We start from the raw sequence: 24226 nt of genomic DNA, 5'->3' as shown, positions 1-24226 counted from the left end.
AAACTCATGATTTTGATTTTTACCTCATATTTTGACTGTTAGAAATGATGATTTTGAATTTTATCTCAGTTTTTGACTTTTAAAATTCATGGTTTCAATTTTCTATCTCATATTTTGCCTTTTAAAAATATTATTTTGACTTTAAATGTCATTTTTTTACCTTAAAACTTATAAGTCTGACTTTTTACCTCAGATTTTGAGTTTTTAACTTACCACCTTCAACTTTTAATTTCAAAACCATTTATCATCAGTGCCAAGTTTTTTACCCCCGTTTCAATACTGGTGAAAATACGCTTCACATTTTATGGTTAAATATCGACCCTGTGAGGCCCTCAGGTTAGACCCAACCTCAGAATCGGGCCCCTGCTGTGATTTAGTTTGACACCCCTGTTTTAGAGAGTACCAAAGAGGGCGTTTTGCCCACTTCTGTCCTTTTAAAGGATACTAAAGAGGACACATTGTCGATTGTTGCACACTTAGAGTTCATCATAGAGGGCACTTTGTTAATTTTTGTCCATCTAGAGGGCGCTATGAAAACATTTGTCCTTTAGTGAGCACCAAAGCTTGTACTTCATCATTTTAGCAGCCATTGATTCTCTAACATGAATCCTAAAGGCCTGCATTCACCCAGATGGAGGCATGGTCTCTCTTATCATTCACGTACCTGTGTCAAACTCAGATCAGATATCAAACCCTGTTAAAAATCTGTATTTTGGCTTTTCAGGTTGAATAAAAGTGGAGATTTTCCCCACATTTTTCCACAGTTCATTTTAACACCTCACTGTTTTCCCCCTCTAAAAAGGCATCAACTATATCTGATAGGTGGGTGGTGGGCTTCAGCTCCTCATGGGGCTCCTGGAGTCTAACATCATCAAACAGGACTCTGTGGTCCCCCTCGTGGGTTAATTTCCCTGAAAACCCACGCTGTTCACCCAAACGTGAGGCAAATGTGTTGATCCAGTCCCGTACTCAAGGTGAACAGAGGCGGGAGCGCGCACTGATGCAAATTCCCTCCTCCTGCTGCTGCTGTGCACGCGTACGTGAACGCGCTCTGTCATCAGTACAACATCAGCATCTTCCGGAGGGGGCGCGCGCAGAGAAGCAGGAGGAGGAGGACAGAGAGAGAGAGAGAGAGAGAGGGAGAGAGAGGAGACACAGTGGATAAAGGCTACGACAAAAACCGTGATGATAATGGAGGCGAGGCGACGGAGGATGTCGGATTTACCAGGAAGGACTGTTGAAATCTGACAGAGGAGGTTCGCGCTCAGACATCTCCGTCGGTTTTTTTTCTTTTGTTTGAATTCATTCATTTCCTCCACATGCTGCGTGGACTGTGAGGGCGAGCAGAGGGGGGGAGAAGGGGGAGCACCCCACGGATGCCTCGGAAGGTAAAAACGGGCTCTCCACATCTGATCTCACGGATGTTAATAGAGGACATCCTGAAGAAAGACTGTGGACTGATGGATGAGGAGGAACAGCAGCTTTAACCCACCACTGTGAAATCAACAAAAGCCTGTTTGATGGATTTTTTACGGTGTAGCCCCAAGGAAACGAGCCTTAGACAGCAATGTTGAATCACTGGTCCTGGTAAATTATTCATTAGTGCTATAGGTAGGCTATGATTTTTTTTTTTTTTTGTATTGCTTCAATGTAGCATTTTCTCTCATTCATTTTTACAATGTGCAGTCTTGTGATAGCACAGGTGACATTTTTTACCGTGTGGTTATGTAGGCCCTTTTATTAGCCTTTAATAAGAAACAGCCAAAGCTGGAGAAAGGAGGGGGTGTGGGGATTTGGAATAGATTTTAGATCTAAAAAAAGGAAAAGCACGGGGGTGGAAAGAGAGAGAAACACGGATAATTAAAAAAAAATCACCAAACATGTTGCCTTCCCAAGAAGCCTCCAAGATCTACCATGACAATTACATGCGCAACTCCCGGGCCATCGGGGTGCTCTGGGCCATCTTCACCATCTGCTTCGCCATCGTCAACGTGGTGGTGTTCATCCAGCCCTACTGGATCGGCGACAGCGTCAACACGCCGCAGGCCGGCTACTTCGGCCTCTTCCACTACTGCGTGGGCACCGGGCCGTCACCCAGCCGGGAGCTCACCTGCGCGGGCAGCTTCTCCGACTTCAACTCCATCCCGTCCGGAGCCTTCAAGGCGGCCTCGGTGTTCGTGCTGCTGTCCATGGTGCTGATCCTCAGCTGCATCGCCTGCATGGCGCTCTTCTTCTTCTGCAACACCTCCACCGTTTACAAGACCTGCGCCTGGATGCAGCTGCTGTGCGGTAAGCGCTCTCTCTCTCTCTCCTGTTTCTTTGTCCAGCCGCACACACGAAGTGATGACCAGAGGCTCAGATGACCATCAGGTGGTGGTTTCACGTTAGACCACCTTGCAGTAGAGATTAAATGAATGCTGTTGATGAGGCTGATCGGTTTAGCCTCAACCACTGCTGCAGTGACACCTCTCACAACCTCCTTGGCCCCAGTTTAGTCCCCTGTCCTCCACCCCAAACTGATGTCAGCTTGGTCAGTTATAATAAATGAGTCTAAATCAGAGTTACTCAACTCTGGACAACCAAAGAGCCAAACTGTTAAAAAATACTTTAACAAGAGCCACTAAGTGGTTAAAAATGGCAAGAATGGGATAAAGTGGCAATAAAAATATGTCAAAGGTGGCAAAAATGGTGAAAAAATGACAGAAAGTTGGCAAAACTGTTTTAAAAGTGACAAAAATAGGGAAAGACAGGGGCAAAAATGAGTGAGAATTGATAAAATAATGAGTTACAGGTGGCAAAAACAGCCAAAAAGCAGCAAAAACATGGCGGGAAAATGAGTGAAAAGTGAAAGGTGGGAAAAGTGGACAAAAAGCAGCAGAGTGACCAAAATGGTCCAAAAAAGCAGCAAAAAACTGGCAAAAAATGGGTCAAAAGGGGCTAAGAAGGCACAAAATGGCAAAAACTGGGTGAAACCAAAGAGCCAAACTGTTAAAAAATACTTTTACAAGAGCCACTATCTAAGTGGTGAAAAGTGGCAACAATGGGATAAAGTGGCAATAAAATAAGTTAAAGGGGCAAAATGGTCAAAAAGTGGCAAAAAGGGCAGAAAGACGCACAATTAAGGTGAGAAGTGACGATGAGGTTGCAAACTGGTCTAAAAGTGGCAAAAATATGATAAAAATGAATGAAAAGTGGCAAAAAAGGGGGGAAAGTAGGCACAAAGAGCAGAAAGTAGCACATTTAAGTTGAAAAGTGACACAAAGGTGGAAAAATGGTCAAAAAGTGGCAAAAACATAACAAAAATGAATGAAAAGTGACTAAAATGGGGAGAAAAGGTGGCAAAAATGGTCAAAAAGTGGCAATAACATGACAAAAAATGAATGAAAAGTGGCAAAAAAGGGGGAAAGTAGGCACAAAGAGCAGAAAGTGGCACACTTAAGTTGAGAAGTGACACAGAAGTGGCAAAAATGGTTAAGAAGTGGCAAAAACACGACAAAAATGAATAAAAACTGACTAAAATGGGAAGAAAAAGTGGCACAAAGAGCAGAAAGTGGCACACGTAAGGTTAGAGGTGACACAAAGGTGACAAAAATGGTCAAGAAGTGGCAAAAAAATGACAAAAATGAATAAAATGTGACTAAAATGGGGAGAAAAGGTGGCAAAAAGAGCAGAAAGTAGCAAAAACATGACAAAAAATCAGTGAAAATGGACTAAAATGGGCAGAAAGCAATACAGAGTGGCAAAAAGTGGGGAAAAAGTGGCATTTAATGGCTAAAGGCAGCTTAAATGGGTGAAAAGTAGCAAAAATATCAAAAAGCGGGATTAAAAAGTCATAAACCAGAGAAAATGGGGCAAAAAGAAGTGATGAAAGTAGCCCCAATTTAGTCCCCTGTCCCCCACTAAACTGATTTGAGCTTGGTCAGTCATAGTAAAATGAGTCTAAATCAGCGTTACTCAACCCTGGACAACTAAAGAGCCAAACTGTTAAAAAATACCGCAATCTGGTATCAAAGTGGTGAAAAGTGACAAGAATGGGATAAAGTGGCAATAGAAATAAATTGAAGGGGCAAAATGGTCAAAAAGTGGCAAAAAAGGGGGAAAGAAGGCATAAAATGCCAAAAACTGGTTGAAAAGTGACAAAAATGGGGAGAAATGGTGGCAAAAAGAGCAGAAAGTGGCAAAAACATGACAAAAATGAATGAAAAGTGGCTAAAATGGGGAGAAAAGGTGGCACAAAGAGCTGAAAGTGGCAAAAACATGACAAAAATGAATGAAAAGTGACTAAAATGGGGAGAAAAGGTGGCACAAAGAGCTGAAAGTGGCAAAAACATGACAAAAATGAATGAAAAGTGACTAAAATGGGGAGAAAAGGTGGCACAAAGAGCTGAAAGTGGCACAATTAAGGTGAGAAGTGACACAAAGGTGGCAAAAATGGTCAAAGAGTGGCAAAAACATTACAAAAATGAATGAAAAGTGACTAAACTGGGGAGAAAAGGTGGCACAAAGAGCTGAAAGTGGCACAATTAAGGTGAGAAGTGACACAAAGGTGGCAAAAATGGTCAAAAAAGTGGCAAAAACATGACAAAAAAATGAGTGAAAATAGAATGAAATGGGCAAAAAGCAGCAAAGAGTGGCAAAAATTGGGAAAAGTGGCATTTAATGGCAAAAGGCAGCTTAAATGGAAACCCTCCTCAGAAGTTATGCACCAGTGCACCACAAAGACATGACTCTGAGCTCCAGTGATCAGTTTATTGAATATCCCTGACCCATGTTTCAACAGAAACATCACATTGGTTTAGATTTTCAGTCACACGGATGCAAAATTCCCAGGAATTTAGTCACTCTTCTGCAGCTTTAATTGAATTTATGTTGATATATTGGCTTTTGTGTTGCAGTTTAGTTGGATTTAAAGGGTTAAATTTGATGCCTTTACTGAACCATAACATTTTAAAATGTTCTCTTCTTTTATTTTGGACCTTTTAAAGACAAAATCAGCAAACAAAGATGAAGGCTGTTTTTACTGCTGTTAAATAATGAAATGGGTCAAATTAAACCAGAGCAGGATGTAAGGGTTAAATAAAAAGAGACTTACAGAGCATTTAAAGCCCAAAGATAGAAGTTGCTACATCAGTGGGCTATCAAGCATCACTGGACCCCTGAGGTCAGATTATTGAATCTCCCTGCCTCATGTTCCTGTAGAAACATCATAGGAACGCCACGTGACTTCTCGCCTGGGTAGAAATAAGGTGAAAGGTGTTTGTGCAGCATTTTTTCATTGTCTGTTTCTTCACTGAAATCAATAGTCTAAATGGTAGAGGCCACGTCTTGTTGCAGTTAATTAGGAGTCTTGTACAGATTTTCCATCCCTGCAAACAAACAGGACGGAGACAGTAGGAACACATTCTGCTGATTATTCACGCCACAGAAAGCAATAAGAGGCCGGAGCTCCCCTCTTATCATTGATATTCTGAGGATACACCCGAGCATCTGTAAGGGAAGCAGCGGCAGCAGCAGCAGGATCACAGCGCTATGCTGATGAAATGCAAATATCATTCATTCATCCATTTCAGCTCAGCGTATAGGCTACCATGCAGTGTGGTGTGGTTGTGAATTCACTCTCCTGTGACTGAGGCTTACATCGGGCTATTTTGAGGGATGATTCCAGGTCGATTGGATTACTGTTTCCAGGATGCTGTTGTTTGTCTCCTGCTGTTGTAGGCAGTCACAGTTTGTAGGCGTGTGTGTGGGGGATAAATGGTGGCTCCTCCAACACATCTAGGACATACTGGGATTGTGCTAACTCTAGGGACAGCTGAATTGCTTTAGTACTGGGAAGAGAGAGGGCTCAGGTACATTTACAGAGAAAATGACTTAAACATTCAGATACAAGGATGCAACTCTTTGTCACCTTGGTACAGCAGCTCCCTCTGACAGTAACTCACAGATTTTTGCACACCGCTGAATCAACCACCTTAGGCCTTCTTGACACTGATTTCATCAGGACGTCTTCAAATGGCTTTAAGCGTTGGCTTGTTTTATCCAAAGTGGGCAACTGGACTTGTGAAAGGTGTCAATGGAGCCATCTATGGCAAGCTGGAAAGCCCATCTTTGAGAAAAGGTGGCGGACTTAGACACTTCTTATCCCCTCCATACAATGCATCCTGGGACTCCTTCCAAAAGCAAACCAAACAACATTTTTACCTAACGTCATGCAGCCCTGGTTACCTTGGAGAAGCCCATGAGGACAACTAGGTCAACAACTCTGCTAGCTATTCTCAGGTGACCATCCAGATTATAGGCATACGTATAGTCAAAACAGGCTATACACCTGACTCCGGCCCCGGTCACTAGAAGTGAAGAGACCTTTTAGAGGAGAGGTTAATCAAGCTACCCTGACCAAGATTTGGATATCTCTGACCTGAATGAATGGGAACCTACATAGACAGTGGCTTGTACTGAATACCTTAACATTTCCAGCCACCACTAGGAGGTAAAATGATCTATGATAAATATTAACATATATCTCTCTCTAGGTAAGGACCCTTCATGTACATAGAAAGTTTGAGTAAGAATAGACTATGCACAGATGAGTTATCCATCTTATTCCTGGGGCTGCTACTTTAAATCTGAATAAGGGCGAAACTTTCGGTGCTAAGGCGGAAGTACATAAATACATGTATTTTAATACAGCAGCTAACGATAGATGCTAACTACGAACGACAGTCGTTGATAGGAATTCACCGCAAATTTGTAAATATTGATACATTTTTGTAATCACATGTTCATATTGTTTGTTTTGAAAGCTGTAAGTAAGTAGATAAGGTGGGTACCACATTATTCCTGGGGGGTCTACTGTAGCGAATGTGGGTGGAACTTCTCGTACAGTAACAATAATAGCAAAACGCGATTCTTCCAAGGGTTTACTAAAGTGATTTAGCGTCAACAGTGGTGGCAAAAGGATTTCAGCAACCCCACAAACTAGAAATGTTATCTGAAGGTGGTGTCCAAACTCAGTTAACAAAACGTGACCGTCTATTACTATACTGATACGAAGCTAATAAAGTTAGCTGAATATGCTTGTCTAGTTTATCTGAGGTAAAGTCGTCACTTTGTAGCAGTCGAAAGTTATGTCTCTTCATGTCTCTTCTAGCTGTATACTAAATATCAAGCTGATTGGATGAAATCTCTTGAACTAGTTTGATCAAGTATGGCTCCTGGAAATGGGACAAAATACCCCAGTTTTTGCTAATTTATCAAAAAATGCAAATTTCTGGTTGGAGTTGGGATCTTGCCCGAACAGACTTTTTTGTAGATCTCTCCTAACTGCATCTGCCAGCAAGGTTTTTAAACTCTAGGTTAATTTTCTTTTTGGGGCTGTTTCATGGAAGCAAAAAATTGACATAAAGGTAACAATTGAAAAAGGAGCTTCCTCTTGCAAAACTGACACATATTTTGAGGGCTCACAACAGCCAAGTCCTTAGGTGTTTGTAAAAGTTTTTGATAATATTTCATCACCAATGTCTCTTGTAGGTATACACCAAATTAGAAGCTGATTGGATACATCCCCCTGTACAAGTTTTATCGAGTATGACCCCTACAAATGGGCCAAAATAGCCCGGTTTTTCCTAATTTGTTCAAAATTGTGGATTTCCTGTTGGAGATGGGATGTCACTCTAATAAACTTTTTTGTAGATCTCCTTGAGCTGCATCTCTTCACCAAATTTCATAAATCTAGGTGAGAGTCTCTCTTGGGGCTGTTTTATAAAAGCACGAAAGATTATGCCACAAACGTAACCCTGGAAAAAGGTGCTTCCCTGCACAATTGGGCTCACAGCAGCTACATCTTCAAACATTTGCAAACATTTTTGATAACACTCCATCATCAGTATCTCTACTTGCAGCATACCAAAGTTGAAGCTGATTGAATGAAATCCTTTGAAATAGTTTGATCAAGTATGACTCCTGAAAATAGGCCAAACACCCAGTTGTTTGCTTATTTGTTCAAATAGCAGATTTCCAGGGGATTCTCCCCCAAGAGACTTTTTTTTGTCGATCCCCCCAAGCTGCATCTGCTCACCAAATTTTGTAACTCTTCAAAAGTTGCTTTTGAGGTTGTTTCTGCAAAAGCTATGCAAATTTGAGGGTTCACAACAGCCTCACCCTCAGACGTTAGTAGAAGTTTTTGATTTCATTATAATTCAGGCTTTTTACTAAAGAACAAGCAGATTGAATGAAATCTCTTGTATTAGTTTGACGAGGTATGAATTGTTATTGTTGATGAGGTAACTTAATGCAACCTCCATCTTAGGGTGGAGGAGTACAGGATAATGTCATCAGCATACAGCTGCAAAAAAATAAGCAAAGTAGTAGTAGTAGGCATACTTTTTACTTGAGACAATGCACCTAATAAAAATTCATTGTAGTGGAAGGGCGCACAGAAAATGTTGGATTTTAGGAGCACTTAAAAGAAACAAAACAAAACAAAAAATAAATAAGTCAGTTTTCATACCAAAATCTTGGCAATGTATTTGTGCCATTTAGAGTGTGTGTTCTTTGGCAAGCTTAAATTTACAGGTCTGATTTACTGCTTCTATCTTTTCCAGGGGCGACAGAGCTTGATCCTTTTTTGCAACTAGATGCAAGAATGTCTAAGATAGAAGAAAATGTCTGTTCTATGTTGATGTATGGTGATTAGATGACATAAGGCCGATAGATAAAATGACCATGTCAGCAATACTTAACCTTTAAAAAGTGAGAAAAAGCACAGATTTCTCTGAAGGCTTGACAAAATCATGATCTCTCACATACTCACATTACTAGCGTGCCTCCTGTGTACATCCCACTTCTTTATAAGCTGATCAATGTGATAAATAGGCCAAGCAAGAATAGCGTGGGAGTCGGTTTTCTGTACAGAAACAGTCAGCATACTGAATGAGAGGGAGGGAGAGAGAGAGAGATCAGCACTTTTTTCCCTTCTGTATTGTTCTTTCCTTCATCCTCATCTGCCCACTCTGTCCTCTGTTCTGCCGAGTGTGTTGGAAAGGTTTCGGTGCTCTACAATCAGCACGAATCGGACAGAAAAGCAGAGGTACAGCTTTTATAAATCTTCATGACTAAACAGGAACTGATCCCAGGTCTCTACGTGAGCCATTAATCAAGTGAAACATTGGTATTAAGGCTGGGCTGGAAGAAGTTTTCTCGCCTTTTTCTGCATTGTAAAAAACACACTATAACTAGGAAAAGAAGTAAAACGGGGAAATGTGCAGAAAATATCCAGAGACATCAAATTTAGTTTAACTGTGAAAGCTGAAAAATGAGTTTCTTTTCTGTACAAATTTTAAATGTTTTGGAAACACTTCTATAGTTTTGTCCAGTGGTGTCCAACCATTTCCATATGACCTCAAATTAAATCTACAGCTATTTCAGACTGTGTGTTGCAGATTCATGACTGCTTGATTTTCATTTCCCTGTGCATGTTGATAAGTCAGGGTCTTTAGACTGATATGTTACTTGAAGGTTTTCTAGACCTGACACATCTTGCTGAACAAACATACATGCATGATGGATGGATGGATGGTCATTTATTGTCATTGCATTGTAAAAACACAACAAAATCACATTTGGCAGTCTCCTCTGTAGCAGCAAACACAGTCGTCCAAGCGGTGGTTAGCAAGCTGCAGCGTCACGTCATCCATCCATCCTGCTGCTGAGGGAGCGGGCACCCATGAGAAAGAAGCTTGGTATAACAGGTTTGTGTGGGGCCGCTCTTAGCCTATCCTGCAGCCCAGCTTGTTTGCCGTCGTTCACCTCCCCGCACAACGCCGTCTCTGCCTCCTCCCAACCCAGCTATAGGTGTGCTGCACCCCGTTCTCCAGATAGTCTCCGTCGGGAAAGATGTAAACTCCGTGGGCACGCCGTCAGTTCTGGTCTAAGTGTAGGGCTTTGTTTTGCTGCTAGTGATGGAGTGCCGTGCTGCTGTGTTCGTACGCGCCACCCCATGCTACCTCAATAGGTAGCATTCAGTAGTCTCCTGTTGTTCAGGCAGTGTTCTGTGTCAGTTACTAGCAGTTGTTCTTAGCTTTTAAGCTAGCCAAGAGTTGTAATTGAGACTAAGGTCTTATTTTCCGTCCATTTTGTTTTTCTTGATGGAAATTTCCCGTTCTTTCTCTCAAAGGCCATTTTCTTGTTCCCATAGATTTCAACTTATGTTGTGAACTTAAAGGGATATTTTTTAGGATTTTTGAAATTGGGTCGTATGAGGTGCTTGGCTATAGTAGTGGCATTAGCCTCCAGTGATTAATGTGAAAGTTGATCCTGTGGTTATTACGAGCTCAGAGAAATCCGCTGCATAATGGCTGTAGATGGGAACGTTTGATCCACGTAGTTTAACGTGTTTTACGTAAAAAGAGGCCAAGAAAATATGTTAGCTTGCCTGTACACTGTGTCTATAATGCACAACACACTTAATTTCTCCCTAAAAACCCCTCTGTGTCAGGCACTAATTTACGATGCTTTCGCCATTTTGTCTCCTTCCACTGCGCACTAATCCTCTGATCAGCTGTGTGGGTCTGCGGGCTTCTACAATGAGAATAACTCCACACCAAGCTAAAACAAAGATAATATGAGGGATTTCGACTTACGTTTTTTAAAAAGAGTGCTGCTAGTGCAAAAAATGGCAGCCTTGAGGACAGGCCCTGAAGACAGTAAACCAGTCAGTGATTTTTGGTGTGATTGCATGTTGATTGGGAAACCACAAGCATGGCAGCAGTTGTTGAAATTTTGTCACTTCCTCCAAAGACGATGATTGTGTGGGCCAAAACACATGGCTAAACAGTCCCCCATTTGTGCTCAACCTTAAATATAAATCCGGATATGGACGGAGCCTTCTGTGCGTGCTCCGCATTCATTTCATCTGTATTTCTGCACGTTTATATACTATACGGGCCAAACGGAGCAGTACCACCGGAAACGATGGGGGCAGTGTTGCTGTCACTACCCGATACATAGCTCTAGTGAGACACGAAGAAGAAATAAACATGGCGGAACTTTTTGAGGAAAAGTCATGCGAGTTGGTTAGAAACACTGCCTCCGTTTTTGTCTTTTATGTAAGAGGTACATTATCAATGCCTCCTCCACAGTCGCCATATTTGTTTTTGAGTTTGTTGTTGTCATAAACTTTGACTCTGCCCCCCCCCCCGGTGGATGTATTGGTTAACATCCATGCCAACGTAAAGTACGCATGGAAGTATATGAGCAGTGACGGTAACATCGTTTGAAAAGGATGTATACATTTTTGTATGTAAAGGGAGTATAAGCAGACCTTTAGGGTAGTTTCACATTAGGGACCTAGGTCCAGATCTGAAAACACTTGATCCTGTATTCTGGCACCATGCCAGAGCCAGCTTTGAGAGGTGGTTCTGGACAGGATTCATGTGGGCTTACGCACAGTACATTAGAGGTTTGGGCCCAAATAGGGTACTCGTCAGTGGGTAGAGTTGCAAAGCCTCCCACTTTGCAAAAACTGTCATATCAGGGAAGTATGGAGTGATTTCACCTTCTGAACTGCATGGTAGATGTTGGAGTAGGAGGGGGGTAATTGTTGGCATATTGAAAATAATAAAACATCCATATTAGCCTGCAGGATGGACTCCATTTCCTGCACAAAGCATGTGCAAAAATCAACCAGAGCAGTTGCCATGGTTTTAGCCATTTCAAAGGCATGGGCAGATTTCCAAAGTCAGGATAAAAGCTTGAGAGGTTTGCTAGAGCTAGTGAGTGCTCCCGTGATCTCTATCATTTGATGTAAGGTGTTCATAAAGGTACAAACTGCAGACATGTCTAATACTACTGCAGGTCTTAAGTCTTGTACTCCTTGGATTTCTTATCTTCCATGTATATTGGCTTTGCACACTGGCAGCGTAAGTATCCCTCTAATTTTTCCCCTCAGTGTGCATTCATGTCTGTGTTCCCTCTAATTCTGGAGTTCTTTGCCAGAGTTTTTGAAACTTCACAAGGTTTTGCTGTCCTTCCCGTGGATGTGTGTGATGCGTGGCGGAGGGGAGTTGTCTAATAGGCTTGGCGGACAGCCTAATGCTCTTCACCACCTTGGAGATGATCATTTAATCATCCACTCTGCCCTGCTGGGTGCAACTCTCCTGGCACGACTCAGTGACAGCGAGTGCACCACAGCAAATACAGTAAGCGCCAATTTGAACTGCTGGTGGTCTACAATCAGGCCAAATGGACCAAATGTGTCATTTAGGGAGCAGTTTGGGCCCTGATCACGACTGTTTTTTAACATGTTTCAGCAATAACAAGGTAAAATCTGCTCTTACATCACCTTAAAGTAGAGGAGAGTCTAAGTGGTCACGACATACTGTATGCAGCTGCCTATTATTTTAAACTCATAAAAAATTGCAAATAGTGGCTACAGGAGCCTAGATATGACAATTTAAGTACACCTCCAGTGTCACTTTTTTGTGGTGTTATACTCACAAGACATTGTAGTTTGTGGACGTTGCAGCATGGACTAAAGAAAACACCAAACTCTCCAAGAATGGCTAGATTTGATTCCTAAGAAAAACTAAAAGTGACTAGTCGTTTGAGCAACAGCCATCCAAATTCTAGGTGAATAGCTTTCACTTGGGTGAGCATTGTAATAATCACCATTATAGATTTTCCTGGGGTGAACTAAAGTGCCTTATTAGTTCAGGGAAGGTCAAATAAAAGATTATAGAAAAGAAAATGGAACGAAGGCCAAGTTGCTGTGGTGCCTGACTCTTGGCAGGGCAGAGTGACACAGCGTGTCTTGTCATCTAAAAGCTGATAAAAGGCCAAACTGGCCTCAGAGTGCATCGAACGGACCAAATGTGAATTTTATGCTTTTGAAAACATGACTCACAAAACTGAGGGCATTGAAGAGTGAATGCATTTACCACAATCAAACAATACTGACCTTCTTTTAGTGAGTTTGCATTGCATTAATTTAAAAAACAAGGCTTCCTGGATGAAAAGATCGTGTTTAGAGTTTCTTAGTATTGGACTTGTGTCTCTAAATGTATTCGACTGAATTCAACTTTGAAGTACAAGAGAAGGCCCAGAAATGAAATCTACCTGTCAGATCAAAAAGTCAAGAGTATCTGGATGCATCTGAGGACCTCAACTTCACACCAGAAGTCAGAAAATCCCCGCCATATCCCATCTTCTAATATTAGAAGACACTTGAACTGAACGTCTTCTTCTTTGTCTTCTCCGTGTGTCGCCGCCATGTTAATAGAGGCAAGTCCTCCCAGTAAGGAATTACGAGTAGACATAAAATTTAGCAAATAACAATAACATTACATTAATTTTACTAAATCGATTAATGATCCAAATTATCATTGAGCACTGACTTAATTAACAACTGGAAATTGGCTGGCTGGACCGTCGTCGGCGTCAGCGCCATGTTGCAAGAGCCAAGTCACTATTTCATTCAATTTAGTAGACAAGGATTGTGAAAGTTTTTGAAATGAAAAGTTCAGACAACGAGATTGCATGAATTTGAATGAATCATTTAAAAATTATCCATGTTAAAATAATAACTGACAGTGAACATAAAAGCAGAATCTGCTTTCTTGTATTTTCTCAGTTAGATGAAAAGATTTACTCCATGATTTAAAATAAAATAATTTTATATACGATACAGTTTCATAAATTTTTTATTTGAGAGTTCATGACTATAGGTGAGGGCTGGGGCGAACATTGACCGGTAAATTGAGAGTTTGGCCTTCTACCTCAGCTCACCCTTCACCAAAACAGTGTGGTACAACATCTGCAATCTGCCTATCAACCTCGCTGTTCCTTCCACCCTCACTTGTGAACGAGATCCCAAAGTACTTGAACATCTTCACTTGGGGCAAAGACACTCTCCCCATCCAGCGAGTGCAACCCACTGTCTTCTGGCAGAGAACCAAAACTTATACATGTTTGTTTAAAATTTTCTGAAGATAATGTTATTTAGGAGAGTTAACCAGTAAGCAGGTCAGTGGGGTAAGAGCAAAACAAGTGTAACTAAAAAAAAGCTTCATGCTAATAGGTGACTTCCTTCCCATAATCCCCCAGTTGCATCACACCTCTGTGAATAATGGGGTCATTTTACAGTAATAATCTAGAAAAAGCAGCATTTCCTCCTGTGAAAAGAAGCAGCTAGAATTCCCAAAAGCATTCACGGTCCGTGAGGGGCTTCACTGTTCACACCTTTGCTCGGATTCAGATTAATTCAGCGGAAAATCCTCCCGGGAAGGCTATAGTGCTCCAGTTTTAATTCACCTTTATCCAACAGAATGAAATTATTGCTATAAGCTCTGAGGACAATCAGCCAAGGTTTGAGTTTTTTTCCCATCTGAGATGACGGCCGTTTCTCCTCTGCTATCTCTCTCCGGTCCATCTCATTTTCTTCCATCCCTGCAGCCAAACTGAGGTACTATAGGAATCTCCAGCGACGCTATTGCAGCCTGATGACTTCTTTATCCCTCCTCTCCTACATCAGCTCATGTCTCCATCCCTCCTCCATGTCTTTCTCTGTCTGTTGCAATATTAAACAGAACTAAGCAGGACATGGGCCGTGGCTCTGGGGAGGAGCTGTCCTGGGAGAGACGACCTGTCAGCGACGGCTCCGTCTCACTCACAGTGTGTGTCTTTGTGTGTGCGTGAGTGTTAAATGGAATGAACTCATATAGCTCCTTCCCAGCCTTCAACCACTCCAAGCACTTTACTCTGCATGTCAGCATTCACCCTGTAACATACAATCACACACAGGGCAAAGGTTACTGTGCTACATGCTCTCCTTGGGATTTACTGTAAAACTTCTAATAAAAGCTCATCTCATAAAAGACAGTCTCTCAGTTCTGAAATATTTTCTAGATAATAAGAAGATTAAGCAGCAAAACAGAAAAATAAAGATAAAGCCCAAAATTGGCCAACTGAGACATGGTTTACCAGTGTGAGAAAGATGACGAAGGTTCAGCTGAGGGTGCATGTGCATCTGAATGTGAGCAGAGACTTCTTATGTGGATTAAGATGATAGAAATTCTACCTATTTAGGGGACATGAAGGACAGGGGTGAGTCTGCTGCTTGTGCCAGCCTACAGGTGGAAACAAAAACAATTCGAAAAATTCAAAATATTTTAAGTTTAAACAGATTAACTTCATTTGTTTTTGGAAATATACACATACTCTGAATTTTATGCATGCAACATATTCCAAAATGTTTGGACAGGAGCATGCTAAACAGCGTTTCCTCTAACAAAACTCTGAAAGTGTCTGGGGACTGAAGAAGCTTGTCACTGAAGGATTTCCTATTCTTGCTTAATGTACATCTTAAGCTGAGGAACAGTGTTGGGCATCCATTGTTGTGCTTCATAATGTGCCAAGACAGATCTGGACTGCATGCAGGCCAGTCTAGCCCCTGCTCTCTTTTACTGTGAAGCCATGCTGTTGTAACTGGTGCAGAATGTGGCTCAGCACTGGAAAAGATATCAACCTGATGGACACATATGCTGCTCATAAACCTGTTTGTACCGCTTTGTATTAGAGGTGCCTGCACAGATGTGCAATGACTAGGGGTGTGACGAGATCTCATGCCAGGAGATCTTGCAAGATCAAAACGCCACGAGATTTCTCGTCACGGAAAAATCAATCTCACGAGATCAATGTTGTGCAGACACTTGGAGCGGCAGCTCTCCTTACAGAAGACAATACCGAACTGGAAGTTATAAAAGATCACAAAGATGCCCTGGACAGTTTTAAACTGTTGGTGAGAGAGCTAATGAAGAAACGGAGCTGATCCAGTATCCAACCTCCCCTAACCCTCGCGTGCACTACTTGAGCCACACATGATCCACCTGTAAATCATCATAACTGTGTGAATTGATAAAATGCTGCAGGTACAAGCCTGTGCCTTCTCCATGAGGAGAACACAGCGTTTATTCAGTTTGTGTATGCGCGCAGACTCGCTCGTAGTGCCGCAGTTTGTGACCCTGTAACTTTGAGTCGCTTCTCCATCATGTCATCCATCAGCTGTTGGCCGTGCGTATCATCAGTCAGAAGCTTAACATGAGTAGCGGAACGGGTCTGCAGACTGCAGCGGTAAACTTAGCAAAACAAACTCTGTATGAGCACCATAGAGTAGCTCCAAAAAGCGAAGTTATAGCTCCAGTTAAACGGGCCTTGCCCTGCTGGGCATGTATTTTTCACATCGACCCACATTAAATGTGACACCAACCTGCATTTCGCACTTGTTTTTCCACGTCAATACTTCACATGTCCTTCACCAACATGGCAAACTCCCCTTCCTCATCTCTTGTGACATTTAATGGCCGTACATACCACCGTCTCTTAATTTTATTGCTTTGCAAAGCCAGCAGGAAGAGCAGCTCCTCTTCCTCGTTGTCAGTGTAGGACGCCATGACAGAAAAATATAAACAACACGCAAGGATTGTGGGAAATGTAGGATTTCACGGAAATTTCACAGGAAACTATTACGCGGCAGTGCGCTCGACTATGGAAGCTCTGATGACTGCGGACATTCACCTGAGTCCGCTCAGCTCACAGTACGCTCGAGTTTGTTAGGGCCTTTAGGGCTCAAAGGTCATGGGTCTTGCCCCTTATGTGCAGAGATTTCTCCAGATTCTCTGAATCTTTTGACGACATTACGGACCTTACATGGTGAAATCTCTATGTTCCAGATCATTCCACAACTTTTCCAGCCTTTCCTTAACCTGACAAGTCAGATAGACTGTTTCAGATATTACTTGCATGGATATATTTCACATTCATGTGGGAAAGCTCCCATAAAAAGCAGTCTGGAAAGGCAGGGAGGTGATTGGATGTCAAGATTAAATGCTCAAAGCTTATTGCTACAACAAAACTTAACCCAGCTTACAGCTACTGCATTGTCCTCTTTAATTGGCACTGATTGGTCAGAACCATTCAGTTCAGCACAAACGTTGTGGATTGGAGCTTTAAAAGATGAATCTACCTGATGACAGACGTGGACTTTAGCAAATCCATCTGCTTTGCAGGGTTACTGTTTCCTAGACCCTGTCTTATCTTTTTTAATACCATGATACCCTGCAAATGCTGATATCATCCAAACTTTGGTACGAGAACTGAAAGCAAAGAAGCTAAACAGAGTACGGTCTTGTAAACTGAAGTCTGGTTTGTGGTTTTCACTTTCACTTTTTCCTAAATTCATATCAACCATTTGGTTAATTACTTTGGGCAGAACTGTCTGCTCTTCAGTTTCTATGTGGTAAATCCAGTAACCAAGTAATGTGGTGATGGTAAGAAACACTGGGCTCTTTGGTTCTAATGTGGGTGTTTTCTAAAAATAAATTGCACATTCTGGTGCTGCTGCAGCAGCCAAAACTGAACAGTGTATCAAGCAATCAGAGAGAGACTCAGAACTGGGAAAAACACTGCCAGTCTTTATAAAACTGGCTTCACTAAAACATGGTGCTTCAAGAAAAATACAGAGAAAATGAATATAGTCACGTTAAGTACATTTCACATGATACAGAGCCCAGAATCCGGTTACCTGGATCAGATTCTTGGTGTATGTTGGACTGCTGCAGAGCTGTCCAAGCAGAATTATTGGCTCTTTTTTATAACCAACACTTACCAAAGCTTTACTTGTTGCAAGATATTTACTGAAATATTTAAATGAAGTTCTTAGAAATCCTATCCAACTGTTAAATGCAGCATTTCTCTGCTGAGCTAGTTTTGTAATATTTATGTGTTTTCAGTGTTTCTGTATTTCATGCCTTGTGCAGAATTTTGTCAGTCTTTTGCAGCATGTTTTGGCCTTTCTGGATTTGAAATCTGCTCTAGTAGTTTAACATGTTAAGCCGTTTTTAGCCTCTTAGGATAGTTAATATATAGGGGTGCGTTCGAAAAGTCAAAAAAATTACCTCCTAAGTCCTTTCCTATTCACTTTTCCTTAACCCCGACGAAAAACGTCACAGAGTTAAGGAAAGGAGGGAGTAAGAGGATAGGAAAGGAGAACTGTGGTGATTAAGGAACTTTGCACTTTCCCTAGGCGGATTTTACGGACGTGACGTATGTTTTTTGTGTAAAAACTACAATTTAACATTGATGGACTACAAAACTGGCATCCACCGCTCAGTGCGTTCTCTGTTGTTATGTGAAACGCTGAAACGTCAGAGATATGATCTCATTAAGATTTTTATATCCTAAAGTCTCTTCAGGAAGAGGAACAGTGACTGTGAACATCCAGAACAGCAGAGACTTTTCTCTTAATCTGAACTTTCTGCAAAGTCAATACGACTACATGAATAATGTTCAAGTCCTTTAATTTCACAACGAATTGTTTTGCTTTATTCCCTACCTATCCATTTGTTTCTTTAATTCTTTCGTCTCTGTTAATTTTTCTATAGAGTCTACTCTGGTTCTGTCTTTCTTTCAGCTCGTCATGTGAAAAGCTCTATAAACCGCGTCTTCCCTGCGTAATTATGATGATAGATACAGCCTGTATTCACAATATAGCAACATGCCGAATTCATCGCTTTAGTTAGTTGTGATTAACAAACGTTTATCACATTTACTTTAATATTTCAAAATAGCAAAACACATAGTTTAAAACACTGATCGCTTTACTGTTTGAATAAAATGGAAATGAGAAGAAATGAAATCGTTATCACAAGATGAATGATAAAGTTTTCATGTCTGTAATATTTCTCTGTTCATCCCTGCTCCCTTCCGTTTATCACATGGATTATACGTTTGACTGAATTTTACGGTTTAAATCGGGGCTAGTAAAGTTACAGTCAAGTTATTCCCTTGTTCTGATGAGTAGTCAACAGGTGCGTCACTTTAAATGAAGTTTACAAAGCATTGTGGGTCATCTTTTCATCTCTCCTTTGGTAAAGGATGGTCCAGTGTTTCCTAGGCTAAAGGAGATAATAAAGGAAGTTATGAAGCTCCTTTCCTTTTCAGTTGGAGAATTCGAACGGCTTTTATCATGGCCGACACTAAAATACTTCCGGGTCGTTTCACTCAGTTAAGAACCTTCCTAAGCAAAATTGACTTTTCAAACACACCCCTGGTCCTGAATCAGCTTGTGACACCGGCAAGCATCTCCGAATCAGCTCAATTTGTTTATTTCCTATCAAAGTGTCCGAACAGCGACTAAGGGCCATGCAACCTGCCGTTTTCACCCCTCGAACTGTGCTGTATTTTCTTCTGTTGCTCACATATGGATGAGGAAAGAGGAACCAGGAGGATGACAAGTACCAGGGTGTAAACATGTAGACACCCCCAATCTCCTGTTTCCACACATTTTAAGGAAAGTGCTGCATTTCAAATATTTTAAGCTGCAAACTTAAATTTTCTAGGCAGAGACTTGAATATTTAGCACATGAAAAGTGGATAGTTTGCATAGTCGTGCAAAGCAGATGGACTGCCAGATCAGCAAACTCCACTCTGCAACATTCGTACCAGACCAGACCACCAGGACCAATCAGAATCATTTGAGGAGAACAAGGCTGCACCTATGGGCAGGGTTTTGTTGCACTGGAAGTTGATAGCAATGGTTGCTACCAGTGTAGCAATTAGCTCGGATGTAGCTATAGTATCTGGATGACATTTCTTTATTGAAACAAGAGCTATAAGCCACTCTGAAAGCTTTTCATGATGGAAAAGGTGTTTCTGCTCTTTTCCTGACCTGTTTGGCATGAGTTTGCAATCCTGATTGGTGGGGTTAAGTTGTACTATAAGCTAGTGTAAGGCTGCTATTAGCTATTAGCTTGGATGGAGCTGTAGAAGAGCAGCAGCCTAATCAGACCTTGACCACACTCCTTTTCAATAACAACAAAAGCCACACGGCTTCAAAGCTTCTCTTAGCAGAAAAGACGTTGTTGCATGTCCCGATAGGTTTCAGCATAAATTTTAGCCACAAACAAGCTCCAGTTTTCATAAACTACAGAGGCGCTAGCCTATATAGCTCAGGTTTCTACAGGAGCTGCACATGCATGCTCTTCAGTGAACAGAGCAGTGAACAATCTGTCCTTGGTCTCAACTTCTTCTGTTTCAGAAGCTAGTAAAAGTTTTAATGCCATCCATAAACATGTTATTTTTGATTGTTTTGTTACTTTTATTTTTAAATCTACTATTAATGCAATCATTCTTAAATTATTGACACATGCAAGTAATTACAAAGCCTATAATTCATGTGATATTCTTTAATTGAGCATTAATATACATGCAACGGATATATGGAGCAGTCTATCTGGAGTGTCAGGTTATAGTGAGCATCCATGCTGGAAAATGCAGAGTGATGTCTAACACTGGTAGGACATGCTCTTAACATCATGTTGTGCTTTGTATACTTACATTATTTCATCTGTTTCCTCCTGCAAAGCTGAACATTACATTCAGGTGTTAGTAGGAATGCATTGTTGCAGCTGTTTGCATCAACACATGCAGCTCATCCAGGTAACTCTAAGACGGAATTATTTTAAAAATGCACGCCGTTGTTGTGTGCCCGTGTGTCGACTCTCATCTTCCTCACTGGAGCCAGAGTTCGAACTGCAAATGCAAAATTCTCATGAATGGCAGGAGATAGAGGAAGCAGAATGTGGGGGAAATGCAACTGTTATATTTAGAGCACATTTTCATTAATATTCACATCCATATGTTCCACTATTAGCTAGCTCAGCCAGACTAGATGACCCAGAGCTGCTCCGTCTCCAAAAGATGCTCCCAGAATAAAGAATGTTTTGGTCTATTTAAATCTGACCTTCTGCTGCCTTATGGGCTGTTAGCTTTTGGAAGCAAGCTATATTTTGTTCTGGGTTTTAACTGTTCTAATCGGTTGGATGTTAGATTTCCAGAACATGTCACATCATATTGAAGCTTAAATTTCAGAGATGATACCTGGATCATTCTTACGAAGCATGAAAGAAAGAACTGATTTCACTCGTGTTGTGCTTGCTTGCTCCTTCATTCATTTACAGATCGTTACATCTGCAGAGTCGTGCATCAGAGCCTGTTTTTATGTGGATTTGCTGCAACAGAGACGCAGCCGAGGCACTGATAGTGTTTGTGAGAGAGAGAGACGAGAAACAGAATGAAAGAGTGAAACACAGCGAGTGAATGAATTTCTGCGCTCACACTCCATGCTCCTCCTCCTGCGTGTGTCTCTGAGCGTGTGTGCAATAGTGTCTGCGTGGCTACACATGCGTCTGTTCACGTGAGCGTGTATAACAGCGGGTAAATATGTATATGATGGTGTGAGGGCTGAATAATTAATGAGAGTGTTTTCTTCCTCTTCTCTGGAGCTACCCTGCTGTTTTATTTATTTATTAACTTCATTGCTGGGTTGGTGAATGCGGTCCATGTGTGCAGCTTCATATCTGCGGTGACGCACATAATGCACATATGTAGATGAATGCAGCCACGTTCCTGTGTTTCCAGCAGAGATAAATAGACGCTGCAGTGGTCGAGTTAAATATAGAAGTACAGAGAGAGAGAGAGAAAGAGTTTCCCTGGGGGATATCCCTGCCTCGCACCCTCCCTCCCCCCTCTCTGAGATTTCTGGCCGGCGTTTCCCGACCAAACGTACATGTTTTAATTATCAGGCGCTTAATAAATAATTCCAAAGTCACCAGGGTGTTTCTAAAAATATCCTGACAGCTGAATAATGAATTCTTTTGACCCTCCTCAGCATTGTCACTCTGCTCCTCTGTGTGCGTGGAGAGAAATAAGGAGGGAGGAAGCCCCACAGTTTGCTGATAAGATGTATTCAAAGGAGGAAGAAATGGAAATTCTAACTTTATACATCATGCATGCGGCTCATCAATGAAATATTAAAACAGAAAACCTCATAAAAACAAAACACTAGTTTCCAATCATGCAGCACATACATGCAACGTCAGAAAAGGTGGATTTTTTTGTGTTAGTTCAACTAAATCTGGACTTTTCAAGCATGTTTGTCCAACTGAAACCATGCTAAATCCCAAAATCAGACTCTGGCTTGATCACCCTCACCTCAGCCCTACCCCTTCCTTTTTACACGGACACATAAAGAACGTGTGCAGACATGCATGCTAGGGCTGGAAAATTAATCATGATTTGGATTAAATAGCAATATAGCCTGCAAGTTGCACTGTTTCTTCTACTTGAAATGTGTGAAAACACTAGTTTAAATGGTTCATTTTTTGCAGCAGCATAAATTTTATAACCTAACATTACAGATGAATTCGCCTGTTTCCGTGTTTCTCACTGGCGAATCCATCTTGCAAAGCTCCCATCTGAACCATTTGGGCCCCGTGGATGCTTCTAAAACTTGATGACATTTCTTTGTTAAAGGAAGAACAAAGAACAGCAGTGAGTTGTTTTCTTTTCATAAACAACAAAAGTCGTGGACCGACATGTCTACAGGTTCCCGTTATGCAGTTCTTTGTGGAGTTTGCATCTCGTTAGCGACTACGTTGCATGTTTTGTTGCTCTGATTGGCCCGTTAAGATGTGACAGACAGAAAGTTCATCCAATCAACCTCTGAGGATTTTTTCAAAGGCTCTGCCCGCTGTGTATGAGAGGTTTTCCAGATAGATGTGTGAAAGGTGAAACTTAACTCTTAACTACTTGAGCGTCTGTAATAATTGCAGGGTGCTCACAATGTCCACCGGATTCAAAGCAGTCTCTTGACTGATTTCTTTGATTGAGATCTCTTTGCCTCTTTTTGAAAGTTATACATGTGTCTCAGTAACTCTTCTTTCAAGTAACTCATAACTCCAGTAACAATAGCAATATTGGGGGAAACAAATCCCAATTAGATTATTTTTGCGAATCGTTCATTGTGCATGCACATTTGGCTCTCAGCTTTGGATCAAGAGAGAAACTGTAAATCCAGAGCACTCACTGGTGAAGCATTCCTCCAGAAATGATAACTCTCACATTTACAGCTATCAAGGCCTCCTTCTTTCTCTTGTTCTCTTCACTCTCTTTTTTACTTTTTAAACCGTCTCCATCTCTTGTAGTCGTTCCTCTTCCTGAAGCTGCAGCATCGATCTTCATCTTAAGCTTTGCAAAGTTCCAAGTCTATGATATTTATACAAATATCAGAAACTGATCAGACAACATTAAAAGTTATGAATAGTTTAGCAAAGTGTAGTTTCATGATGGATCAGAATATCTCTAAACTGGCTCAAAGAAACATGGTGCTTGTGTTTGTGTGATGACACATTATATGGTTATGTGCAAGCCTCCGTTCGCCTGCCAATCCTCGCTCCAGATTCAGGACCCGTGCCAGTAAGATACTCCACAGCCGGTGAAGGACACGGTGATGAGTGTGGAAAAGATAAAAGTTTAGTGTGAAATCAAAAGAAAAGGACAAGAGTAATGGTAGTGTATTCACACTGGTGCTCATTTGCCTCCAAATACTTAAAAATTATGGTTTACATTAACATTAAGAAGTGGGATGGAAGAGTGTAAAGGCAGATTAAAGGAGGGAAAGCTGCATGCCAAGTGTGCCAGTGACCCCCGGCTTTAGCGGCATCTTCGAAAATGCCCCTTCAGCAATAAACGCTCTTCACACACACAACTGGCATGATCCAAAGTCCAATAAAAGCGCCGTACATCAGCGAGAACGCTGTCCATTAAATAGATGGAGGATGGCAGGCCAAGGTCTAGACACGCGGTCGCAGAGGGGAGGGCAGAGCTCAGACAGCTTTATTAAATTATAGACTTGACAGAGTGATCTCTTAATGCAGACATGTTCACACCTTTACACCCTCTGTTGGACTTCAAAGTGCATGAGGACGCTTACACGAGAAGGTCAGGGCTTCTCCGGGAGGGTACACGTTTTATTACAGATGTTATAGAGGAGAAAATGCTACATAAGTGCTATTAAATGATTTAAAATGATGATATATCAAACTCTTATTGCATGCAACCCACTGGTATTAAAACCAGGTTTAGAGGGATGCTGTTTTACTTTGGGAGAAACCTCAGAAACAGGAGGATTACCGTGTATCCTCATGGTGGGACAGTGGACTGGCTCTCTATCTTTACAGGGCTGCTAAAGGGAGCATGAGTGTCTGCTCATCCAGAGGCTTATGGTGGTCTCCCTTGAGGGTCAGTTGGGGGATACTACAGGGCTATGAGGTCCCTGCACAACCAAAGCAAGAGCTGTGCCCACATCCTTGGCTTCCACAAGGGTTTCCCCACA

At 41.6% G+C, this 24226-nt stretch overlaps 1 protein-coding gene across 1 annotated transcript in view; it reads left to right on the top strand.

Moving 5' to 3' along the window:
- Positions 1-1835: 1835 nt before the first annotated feature.
- LOC121517135 (LHFPL tetraspan subfamily member 4 protein-like) overlaps positions 1836-24226 on the top strand; it is a 43168-nt gene continuing 20777 nt past the window's right edge. The window contains exon 1 of the mRNA XM_041798673.1: positions 1836-2289. Within this exon, the coding sequence (XP_041654607.1) occupies positions 1881-2289 (409 nt within the window). The 5' untranslated portion in view covers positions 1836-1880. The remainder of the gene's footprint in view (positions 2290-24226) is intronic.

Source organism: Cheilinus undulatus, linkage group 11 (assembly GCF_018320785.1).
Source record: "Cheilinus undulatus linkage group 11, ASM1832078v1, whole genome shotgun sequence".
In the NCBI taxonomy this organism is placed as follows: Eukaryota; Metazoa; Chordata; class Actinopteri; order Labriformes; family Labridae; genus Cheilinus; species Cheilinus undulatus.
The sequence above is the reverse complement of the archived record's forward strand: the minus strand, read 5'-3'. Positions and strand labels throughout refer to the sequence as shown.